This window comes from Podarcis muralis, chromosome 12 (genome assembly GCF_964188315.1).
Source record: "Podarcis muralis chromosome 12, rPodMur119.hap1.1, whole genome shotgun sequence".
Taxonomy (NCBI): domain Eukaryota; kingdom Metazoa; phylum Chordata; class Lepidosauria; order Squamata; family Lacertidae; genus Podarcis; species Podarcis muralis.
Window position 1 is genome coordinate 18,622,711 of NC_135666.1, and position 12,301 is coordinate 18,635,011.

At 39.1% G+C, this 12,301-nt stretch overlaps 1 protein-coding gene across 6 annotated transcripts in view; it reads left to right on the plus strand.

The window, feature by feature from the left end:
• PARD3 (par-3 family cell polarity regulator) overlaps positions 1 to 12,301 on the plus strand; it is a 547,141-nt gene that overhangs the window by 211,947 nt on the left and 322,893 nt on the right. For all 6 annotated transcript variants that reach the window (XM_077936774.1, XM_028749990.2, XM_028749991.2 and 3 more), the window contains exon 4: positions 7,573 to 7,751. In XM_077936774.1, the coding sequence (XP_077792900.1) occupies positions 7,573 to 7,751 (179 nt within the window). The remainder of the gene's footprint in view (positions 1 to 7,572; positions 7,752 to 12,301) is intronic.

Sequence of the window (12,301 nt, forward strand, 5' to 3'; positions counted from 1 at the left end):
AACTGTCAGATGATACCCAATGTTTGGCTTCTGATCTGAAACTGTGTTGAGTGTGACTAGTAGATAATGAATGTTCTCCTCCCCTCACCCTGAATTTTTTAAAAAAGAAAACAGTTGGGAAAGGGGGGCGGGAAGTACACATTAATCATATCTTTAAAATTCTTCAAAACACCAATTTTTGCTATGTACATTTGCCTTTTGGGTTAATTGTTTTGCAGTCACTTTTGCATATTTCTAGGGAGTCAAAAATGTGGGGGAGAGAGTTTGGTTTTCAGCTACTTGGCTTCACAACCACTCTGAGGAATATATTGAGGGATACCGTTTATACCTTGTTTAACAACAACAACAACAACAACAACAACAACAACAACAACAACAACAACAACAACTTATTCTTATTCTTCTTATTATTATTGTTATTCTTATTTATTATTTATACTCCGCCCATCTGGCTGGGTTTCCCTAGCCACTCTGGGCGGCTTCCAACAAAAGATTAAAAATACATTAAAACATCAGTCATTAAAAACTTCCCAAAACAGGGCTGCCTTGTAGAATTCTATGTTCATTTCATTTTACTTTTGATTTGTATACTGTCTTTCTATATTACAATACACAAGTTGGCTTGCAAGCTTTAAACTAAATAAAATATCAAAGTAATATTCAATAATTCATTTGAATATAATAGCACACAATAAAATTAATTCTCAAAATACCAGCAAATAATAATTTAAAATTCACTCTTAGCAATTACAGTAAATAATTACTAAACAATGATCAATAAAAATAGCAGCAAGTCACAATGCATAAAATACCACAATACGTACAGAACCATGTAAAAGGATCAAATTGAGCAACAAAGGCACACAACTTATATTATTATTCTTTTTAAATCCCTGAACTCCTCTTCTTCCTTCTCATTTCTTAGCTGTTTCTTCTGTTCTTAAAATTGTGACCTGGCTGTTGCTTAGCTGGACTTGATTGAGAGTGGGTGAGGTGAGGCTCCTTGCCCTTCTTTGCAGGATGATGAGGTGGTGATAGATGTTAAACTTTCCAAGAGGAGATGTCATTCCCAGTGTTTTACCTATGAATACAAAGGAACAGTAAATGTATAAAGTTGTCCTATACTGAGTCAGAATTGGTCATTTATTCCTGCATTGCCTATTCTGATTAGCAATGTTTTTCCAAAGTGTTTCTTAATCTAGTTTAAACACCCCTCCCCCTCCCCCACAGACCCACACACTCTTTTCCGTTTAGAAATACAGGCATTCTCTGATTTTAAATTTCCTGTAGTATAATATTCCCCTGCATCTGTACAATCCTGTCCCCTAATGTCAGCTTCATTTGAATACACAAATTGAAAAATCAATAGGCTGGACAGGGGTATCTGTAGCATCAGGAATTTTTATAAACTGTAATGTTAACTATTGGGTTTCAGACTTGCACTGTTAAATCTATTGTTTTCCCAGGTGAGTTACAGTAGCTACTTCACTAGGCTAAGAGATGTCTGTATTTCTTTCATATGCAGCTCTCTTGTTTAATCTGCTGTGTAGATACTTTTCCTATTAAAAGATTTGAAAGAAGGTTTGTAGACTAAATGCTGCACAGGTATATATTCCAAAAAGGTAAAAACCTCATCTCTTTTTTTGTGGCCTCCTAAAATTAAAATGTGTGTTGTTTGTGAAGTATATATATTTTTATCTGCATCTGGTAAATAGGCTTACAGTATTCATGTTATGGAGACCAGCAAACTAAAACATCTGGGTAATTCTATGACAAAGTTAAGAACAGCATTAAATTCTTTTAAGTAGTTGAGTCCTGCTAAATGTCTCTTTCTACCTCCTGCTCTCTTACACATACCTATGTGTACAGCAATGTATCAAAAGGCAAATACTGCAAACCAAAAATGTCTGATGTAGGAATATTGTTCCATTGAAACACTAACTTCCAATGATTTGAATATGAGAGATCTTAGTTGCCAAACCAAGCTGGAGTGTTGGGAGGAAGGATCCTGCATACTTCAGCTGGATTCATGGGTGTTGTAGGGAGAAGGAGGCTCTGGACCACCAGAATTTGTCATATTCCAGCTCCCATCAGCCCCAGCCAGCATGGCCAATGACTCAGGGGTTATGAGAGTTGCAGTCCAGCAACACCTGAAGTGCCACAGGTTTCCCAATCTTGCCTAGAGGGTGCCATAATTTGTGTCTATAGCTTATGTGGTCTGACATCAAACCAAACATCGCCATTAGCAATAGTTGCATTTGTGGATGGTTAGGACTAGGGTATATTGAGAAGTATGAATGGATAAAACCCCAAATGTTATGCACTGTAGAATGGCCAGCATCAACATCAACAGTGTTCTCAGCGATTTATATATACCTGTTTTGTTTAACACCCTGGTTGGATGCTGCAGGTTCTTCATGCTTTTCCTTTGCACAGTTGGTGTCTGTGCTTGGTTACCTAGGAAACTGCTGTTGCATGGAATTTGATTTGCTTGGTTGTCAGAGTTATATGGCTGAAATTTGAAATGGGGAGTGGTGGGCAGAGAAGACAAACCAACTAAATGCCTGCAAATTCAGCTGTTGAATATTTGGCAGCTGAGGCAAAGCAAGAAAGGCTTACAAAGAGGTGGTTGGGATCTATATGTTGTGGCTTAGCCAAGCCAAAAACATTGTTGAATTTGGACATTTAGGATTAAATTCTGTTGCTCACCTTAAGAACATTTCTTCCATTTCTACTAAAAAATAGTGAAGTTAGTGCTCTTTCATTGAGAGTATACCAAATTAAGTGGCATCCTTATGGAAGTGTTTGCCCATCCATCTATTTCTTTATTTGTAAAGCATTCTGCCGCATGCTTCAACTTAAACAAACAAACAGATCTTCGACACTTTTCTCTGAACATCTCCATAGCACCTAACTCTAGTATCTATAGGTAATTGCCAGGATTAAGAATTAGGTATACAGCTCATGCACTTTGCTGTCTCCACTGCATCCTCACTATTCCATATGGCAGAGTTTTTCTGGGTTCCTCCCTACTGAGATCATACTGTCTCACCTGTTATATGCATTCTGATAGCAACTTGAGACCTATTTGTCCTGGCAGGTTTGTGGCCCTCAATGATATATCATTTGTACTCAGATTTGTATAATATAAATGTGGTTTCTTTCTGCAGTACTTTGTTGTGCTTTTACTTTGTTTTAATGCTGTACCATTGTTGTTCATCTCCCTTGGCTCTGATAAGGGCAAGATATAAGGGCAGAATATAAGAAGTATAAGATAATTACAATGAAGCGTAGGAATGGGGAAGGAAGTGTTAGTAGTAGTTCGGCTGAGGTCAAACGGGATTTATTTTCCAAGACAGAATTCAGTTCAACCCACCACAAGTACTGGAAGGTAGATGCATGTTCATGCAAAAGCACGCTTCTTATTACTACCATTCAACTTGCTACTGTGAAATTATTTCTAGTCACTATCTCCACTTTGTTATCTTGCAAATCCTATTATCCTTTGAGGTTTTAACCACAGGTAATAGCTTACTTAATCAGAAACCTGCTCTTCTGTTCAGGCACACAAAATTTCCTTCTCATATTTCGTTTATCTAAATACTGTTGAGTTGATAGCAATAAATATGTTTTCGCAGCTACCGTATTTTTCGCTCTATAAGACGCACTTTTCCCCTCCTAAAAAGTAAGGGAAAATGTGCGTGCGTCTTATGGAGCGAAGGCAGGCTGCGCGGCTAAGCGAGAAGCCAGAACAGGGAGAGGGAGCGCTGCGCAGCGCTCCGTCTCGCTATTCTAGCTTCGGGGTTAGCTGCGCAAAGCCTCCCCAGGGCAGCAGGGTGCCTTCATCCCACTGCCCTCCGGAGGCTTCGTGGGCTGTCCCAGAAGCCTCCGCAGGGCACGGGGATGAAGGCACCCCACTGCCCTGGGGAGGCTTCGCACAAAGCTAGAACAGCTAGAGGGAGCGCTTTTGGATAGCCCCGCGAAGCCTCTGCAGGGCACGGGGATGAAGGCTCCCCGTGCCCTGCGAAGGCTTCGCGCAAAGCTAGACCAGCTATCCCAGCGGCTATCCCAGAAGCCAGATCCCTCTTGCTGTTCTGGCTTCTGGGATTCAGATTTTTTTTTCTTGTTTCCTCCCCACCAAACTAGGTGCATCCTATCGTCTGGTGCATCCTATAGAGCGAAAAATACGGTACTTAGGTTTCTGCACATCTTTATGATATTTCTCTCCTCTGCTTCTTTGACTTTGTAAAAAATTATTGTACAGTGTGTTGTTAGATTTCCTATTTCTAGCGCTTATTTAAAATGCACCTTAGCTCCAGAAGCAAATCAATATTTACAGTGCATTAGTGCCACAGAGAATTTGAAGCCTTGTGATTAGAGTTCATTGCTGATTTATCCACTCTTCAAAGCAACATTAGACATCAAACACTATCTGCCATCATCCAGGAATTTGTGACACCGCACTGGGCCTACACATGCTTTCGTCTGGTGTTTTAATTATTTAAGCTCTTTTCCCTTTGATTTTTCTAACAGGGATATAATTCTGAAATCTCTAAATTAAGTAAACTAGGACATTATACCTAACAAACTTATATTAGGAAAAAATGTTCACAGTTCCATTCTTATTTGTATGTTGTCCCAGGTGGGTAGGGGGACTTGTATGTGGTTGGGAGAGGGAGGGGAGCTTAATGACTACAAAGCAAAACAATGCTGGTGATTAATTAGAGGCTGGATGAGATGAATATGTCAGATCAGTTTTGGTGGAGTATTTTGTGTATTTTGTACATGTATCTCTGATTCTGGCCTTAAGCAAATGCTAATGTTAATACTCTCCCCCCCCCCCCATTTTTTAATGCTGAAATGCATTTTGGATATGTTTAAGCAATTAGGCATCCTGATTGACTTTTGTTGGTAAGGTATGGATATTAGCACTAATCATTGACATTTGAATATAGATTCATCCTGTGGAAAGACTTCATGCTGGCAGTAGACTGAAGTTTCATGTCATGTCTTCTCATTAGCCCTGCATGTAAATCTTTTGGGAGGGGGAAGGGGCACATGAAAAGAAGCATAGAAGTAGTATTTAGGCATCTCATTATACTGACTTCTGGGTTGAGGAATTTATGATGAGATTTTGGAAATTGCAAGCTAATCAGTGAATGTATTATTACTGGCTTCATTATTTTTGATTTCTTCTGATACATATTAAAATTTGGGAATCCCTTCTCATACAACTACACACACACAGAGAGAGAGAGAGAGAGAGAGAGAGAGAGCGCGCTTGGAGGATGCAAACTTAGATTGGCTTTGAAGTGTGGATCTCTCTACCAACTCCTAATTAAAGCATATATGCTGTCTTAGACTTTTGACTATCCAGGAAAGAGATCTGGCAATGGTGGATAGCTCAAAGGATATGTCAGCTCAGTGAGCAGCAGCAGTGAAATGGGCCAATTCTGTGTCTGGGATTATTAGAGAAAATATTGGAAGTAAAATGGCTTGTATGGTATAACTTGTGCTATTGTGCTCAGTTCTGGCCATCCCTTCTGAAAATGAGTGGTCAACCACACATCAGCCACAATTATCAGGAAGCTGGAGCACCTTCTATACGTCTTAGTGTTTGGGGCTTCCTAGTAAGAATATATATATAGGTCAAAATTCTCTAGTGAGAAAAAATATATATAAATAAGATTGGTCAAAATTCTAGTCGCTCAGTGAAACTGATTGACATTAATCTCAGCACAGACAAAAGCAGGCATTTTACATGCTGCATATAATTATCTTACTATATTTGCTGCCAAAAAATGTATTGGTGGGTTTTTGGGTTTTTTTACATGCTAGCCTCAGCCTACTCCCCCAATTCCATCAGCTGGGTTTGAGAACATAGACTTAAGGTCTGAATTTGGCCCTGGCAATTTGTAAGACTGCTTAATATGCTTGAAAGCCTCATTGAAGCACATAAACTGTGTACTATTATTATGTAAGAAATAATAGATTCTTCTTGATATATGTTTCTAATTATTTTTGCTTTGTTTTTATATTACATTTTGCCTCATTAGTAGCGAATATATCTCTTCCAGTGTGTTTTCTTTGTTGAGCGTATTGGAATGTAATAAAAATTTGTGGTATTTAAACAGGGAAAATAGATAGCCTAATGAAAATAAAATGCATTTTTCATTTTTACTTATTTTTCCTGTTTCCCGAATACCATGCTTGAGAACTTGCTGCTTTGGGGTTCTCTTGGGTGCTGCTTGATGCCAAAGAGGTTTAAAGGCAGGAAATCATGCTGCTAAACAAATATTCAACATAGCAATATCCTTAAACTATATAAACCTTTATGTTTGGAACCATGGTGCTCTTTTGGTTCTGTGCCAACCACAACAAGTCTTTCAGTCTTGATCAAGATATCTAAATGCATAAAAAGGAGCAATGTATAAAAGGAGCGTGAAGAATAGGCTGGTCAACTGTTGCTCCTGTATAGGAAAAGCCTCCTCCTCCATCAAATATATAAGTGTCAGCAACCTGTGCAGTGTCAAAACTAGTTAACAAGCCAGAACATAAAACCAGAGTATAATCTGGGTTAGTTTAAACTAAATTTTAATAAAACAGGGATTAAGAATGTGTGGTTCTCTCAATATTGCTAGACTTCTGTTATCCTTCATAACTGGGTAAGCTGGCTGAGGCTGATGGGAGTTGAAGTCCAACAATCCCTCTGAGGGGCACAGGTTACCCATCTCTAGGTCAGAACAAACCACAGTTCACCAAGTTCATATGCAGTGTGGAGCTGTGATTTGCTTTGAAGTGAAAACAGATGCTTTCCTGTTGAAAGAGGAGGGAGAACATGTGAGCTGTACTGCGATTCATTTTCAATCACCTAAATGCTGCTTATGCGATCATATGAAAGAGGCCACTGTCTGTTAGTATGCAAATGTTCTTGATGATACCCTTCATCTACAAACAAGAAATTTAATATTTAATTTAATTTAATATTTCTTTAATTTAATTTAATATTTCTAGCATCTACAGCTTGTTTTATATGTTCAGTTTGGGTAGTGTTGCAATAAATTCATGGGGGAGAAGGGACACAGTATCTTCGCGTCCCCTATATTGATAGCCTTTGCTAGGAAGCAGGTCTCCTCTGTGTGCTAGCAAAATGGCATGGAAGTCTGGACTGTGTGGTGTTTGTTTTGTTTTGAAGGGAGAGAAAGGATTACTCAGGATCTTCACAGTATTCCAGATAAATTATGCTATTAATCATTACTTACAAGGAAAGGAAATATTTATGGTATCTTCACTAGAAGAGCTATTGAGACTTGATAATGATTGGTATGGGAAAGAAACAGAATTTCATGTTGCTGCTTCAAAGAAAGCTGGATAGGCATCCATCATGGATGCTTAATACAAGTTGTCCTTCTGTTATGTCGGTTGATTGTGGCAGATAACTCACTGGAGTCCATATCATCATGCTGGTTTTGGATATACTCAGTGAGTGTGTTTATAATTTCCACACTTAATGCAGAAAGATTAAGGACGTCAGCTACATATAATTTTTTTTGGTCCTTTTTGTCTCTTCAGATATGCCTCTTCATGTACGCCGCAGTAGTGATCCTGCGTTAGTTGGTCTCTCAACATCAGTCAGTGAGAACAATTTTACTGCAGAAGAGCCTTCACGGAAAAACCCCACCAGATGGTCCACAACAGCAGGCTTCCTCAAGCAAAATACAACTGGTGGCCCAAGGAGTCATGAAAGAAAGGTACTATATTTCCCCCCATCACAAACATTTGAAGAAGACACTACTCAATGGCTCAGCGTTATTGCTTTATTTGGAAACCCAAACTTCAAGAAGCATTAAAAACAACTAAAACAATTGGAAGCCAAATTTAAAATTTCTTTTAAAGTAGTGTAAATTTTAAATTGGCTTTAAGAACTATAGATAAAATACACACAGGCTTGGCTGTTCATGATGTTCTGTCAACCAAGTTGGCTGTGATGTTGCACAAATAACATTACTACAGACAGGCATTTTTACACATTATAATTTATTTTTTTACTTCCTACATACATCCTTGAATTATGCACATGCACAGGCCCTTCCATTAGAAGGAAATAACAAAATAGTCTAACCCAGTTTACTCATCTCATTAAACCATAGTTTAAAACAAAACTGTGGGTTTAATGTGAACAAGCCACATTCTTGGTGTACACTGCTAAAAATCCCCACAGCACTTCTCCCCCAGTTCTCACACTGAATGAGACTGGTAAAATGAATGAAGCTGGTAAAATGTGGACTGGGTGAAATATTTGTTAGGCTGATTTGTAGCTGGTTGACAGACCAAACCCAAAGAGTGCTCACTAGCTATTTCTAATCATCTGGGGGGGGGGGGGGAATGACAAGTGGGGTGACACAGGGTTCTGTCCTAGGCCCATTGCTGTTCAACATCTTTATAAACTGCTTGGATGAAGGTATTTAGAGGATGTTCATGAAATTTGCAGGTGATACCAAACTGGCGCTGTGATGTAAACCACTGAGCCTTGGGCTTGCCGATCGGAAGGTCGGAGGTACAAATCCCTGCGACGGAGTGAGCTCTCTTTGTTCGGTCCCAGCTCCTGGCAACCTAGCAGTTTGAAAGCATGTCAAAGTGCAAATAGATAAATAGGTACCTATCAGGAAGGTAAACAGCGTTTCCATTCACTGCTCTGGTTTCACCAGAAGCGGCTTAGTCACTCTGGCCATATGACCTGGAAAAACTGTGAAATGAGCACCACAACCATCAGGGGTCCTTTACCTTTACCAAACTGAGAGGGGTGGCCAATTCCACTGAAGACAGAATTGGGATTCAGTATGACCTTAACAAATTGGAGAACTGGGTCCAAACTAGCAACATGAATTTCAATAGGGACAAATGTAAAATTCTACACTTAGGCAGGAAGAACCAGCAACAGATATATAAGATGGGCGGGGGGACATGGACACCTGGCTAGCCATTAGTACATGTGAAAAGGATCTAGGGATCTTAGTAGACCACAAGCTTAACATGAGTCAAAAGTGTGATGCAGCATCAAAACAAATGAATGCTATTGTAAGCTACATCAATAGAAGCAGTTTCCTGATCAAGGGAAGTAAAAGTTCCACTTTATTCTGCCTTGGTCAGAGCACACCTGGAGTACTGTGTACAATTTAAGAACAATAGTGACAAGCTGGAACGTGTGAAGAGAAGGGTGCCCAAGATGATCAAGAGTCTGGAAACCAAACCTTATGAGGAACGGTTGAGGGAATATTTAGGTTCGAAAAGAGGAGACTGAGAGGAGATATGATAGCCATCTTCAAGTATCTAAAGGGCTGTCTCCTGCTCCGGAGGCTAGGAACTAAACCAAAGTATTCAAGTTACAAGAAAGGAGATTCCAACTAAACATCAGGAAGATCTTTCTCACAGTAAGAACTCCTGCAATCGTCTGGTTGATTACTGTGATAATATGATGCTGGACTGATCCAGTTTTTTCTTCTAAGAATCTGTGAATCCATCTTGCCCAAGATTTTGTTTTCAGTCAGTGAGTAGCCAGATTATTAGGGTTGCAGGATTTGATTGTGTGCTGTTATGGCATATTATTTGAAACTAAAATGATTGCTTTTGCAACAAATTTAGGTTCCTCCCAGTTCTGTTATGCATCCAGTGTAGCCCTTGCTGTTCTGCCATGTTGTTGTAGCACCAAACATTTCCCCATATTTCCTTATAGAACTGTGAGCTTCACAAGCAAAAGTGGCAAAGTACTTCCAGACAGTCTGATTCATAATTTGTGATATTTTCCTCTCCTGCACATATTCTCTGAATTCAATATCTCCACATGAGCAATAATACTAGTAATTAAAGAAAGCAGCAGGAAGCTTGTTTTCTTATATACCTTTATTCTTAAACAGAGGACTTGAAAGGCCTTTCTTTGGTTGTTTTTTAGTTCCTCTGCTCTCCTTATTCTGACCTAATTCTGTCTGTGAGAGTACTTTATTTTATTTTATTTTAAAAAATAGTTTGATATGTTTCATTTTCAAAGCTTGGTTATAGAAATCAATTCTCCAGGCTAAACACATTATGCATTACTTTTTGAGTAATGTCTGAAACTTTACAAACACTCTGAAAATGCTCTTTTATCAACCCGGAGATTAATTTTTATAATACTTAGGTGTCCTACCTTCTCCATTCAGCCTGCCTTCTAGCAATAAACTGCTTACAGAACTTTGTTTGAGTAAGTAGTATATACAGTTTTGTTCAATAAAAATAAATTATTCGCAATTTGATTCACCATTTGGATGACTTTAGGAGACAAAGGAGGGCACATTAAAATAATAAATTGCTCCACTTTCTATTATTTTCTTGTCCTTATTCTGTTTTCTCCCCCAATTCAACTTTCCCATTGGTTCTTTTTCTCCCCAGTTACAGCTTTCTTATAATGTACTCTTTGTTGGAGTTCCATTCATCTTCCAGTTCCCCAAATCTCAGACAATAAACAAAAGGTCAAAAAGGCAAACATTCTGGAACTCATTTTTTACCCCCCCCCCATTGCTTCTAAACCTGTTGTAGTAGGGAAGAACACTTGTTGAATCAGTGTCAGATAAAGTGATATTTGGTTTGCTTCTTTCCACCTCCTCTTTACAGAGCAGTTGATTTGAGAAAGTTGGCATGAGGGCTGAAGGGACCTAGTACCAGTTGTTGGAATAGCAGCTGGTGGGAATGACAGCAGATGGGCTTGTTGATAGGATATTTTTCTGGTTCACAGAGCTGGATATACATTTCTGATGGTACACTTTGGTATGAAGTGCTGGCACATTTTTTAAGAGGGATGGGGAACCTTTTTTGGTTTAGTGGTAGAGATTATTATCTGCTTCGACCACATGAGCCAACTTTTGATGAGTGGCCAGAATGAGCCCACTTGTCAATCATCTGATATCATAATGATGCCATGTGAACAACAGGTGGGTGGTCTTGCTCACCTGTCACACATGGGGGTTGGGGAGATAGCAAGCAGGATTGAACTCCCTGTGCATCACCTGATGGTTCGGGCTGCTATCTACAGGCTTTCTGCATTGGAAGAGTAATGGAATTCCCTGCAGGGAACCCCTTTGTGCACCCAAACTAAGAAGGATTAAATCCCTGTCTATGAGGTGAGGAGCAGGGCATTTGATTCTGCTATCTGTAGGTTTGGGCATGTGAAGTCGGCATTGGGTACCAGCATCTCATCATTATTATTTTAGCAAAAAAACACTGTGTGGCACACATACTGTTAAATGGTTCCCTGTATGTTAACATCTGTTGCTAGCATAATCTAACCTGAAAAGACCAGTGGAAATCCTGCGCAAGTAATATGCAGATATGTTGTAATAGCCAGAAACTTTGATACCCATTTGGGACATTCACTTACAATGCTCGCTACACAACCATATGTAAGCCTTACCCTCCCAGCCTAACCTACCTCATAGGGTAAAGAGGTTGAAATACAATAACTCAGAGGTTTTAAAGTGTGGTCTGTGAGCTCTGTTTAGATCATCCACAGGAAGATTGTTGAATAGTCAAGGATGTCTGTATTTAATTGGTTAAATTAGGACCAGATTATTGAACAGACTAACCAGGCTCTTATCTAGAGTGAATGTTTTTGATATCAACACTGAAGAATTTTTTTAAAAAAAATTATTTTGCTTCACCACATAGAAAGGCAAGTCTAGGGGCATTAAAATATGAGTTGCTGATATGCTTTGTAGAACAAAAAAAGTAGTCTGCGAAGTTCCTCAGCAACTTTAAAGTGCTCCATGTGGTGTGCAGAGGAGAGAAGTTTGAGAACTGCTCATGTAATCCAATGGATGTCACCCATGCACTATTTTGATCAAAGGGGGGATGATAAATCTCACAGGTAATAAATAAATAGGCTATTCTCCAGATACTAGCTAGTATTATCATTTTGGATGCCAGGCAATTACTGTTAGCTTTGGAATGCCATTTATTTAGTTAAACCTTCTGCAAGTAGATGCTTTCCAGATGTTTTGGACATGATGGGTGTTGTAGTCCAAAACATCTGGAGGGCATCTTTAGTTAACTGATCATGCAGTCCTCATATATTCATTCAAGTCTTCTTCCAGAAAGACATGCCTTTGACCATTTTGTAGTCAAGTTTTTGCAGGACTTTTCTTTAGCTGGAATTCAGAGGAACTCAGTTCCGGCACCTGTCAGGTGGGCGCAATTACCATTATAAGAGAACAAGGGAGGGGTTTATAATGTGTTCTGGCACTTCTTTTTCTAGAAAAATAGCACTGGGTTT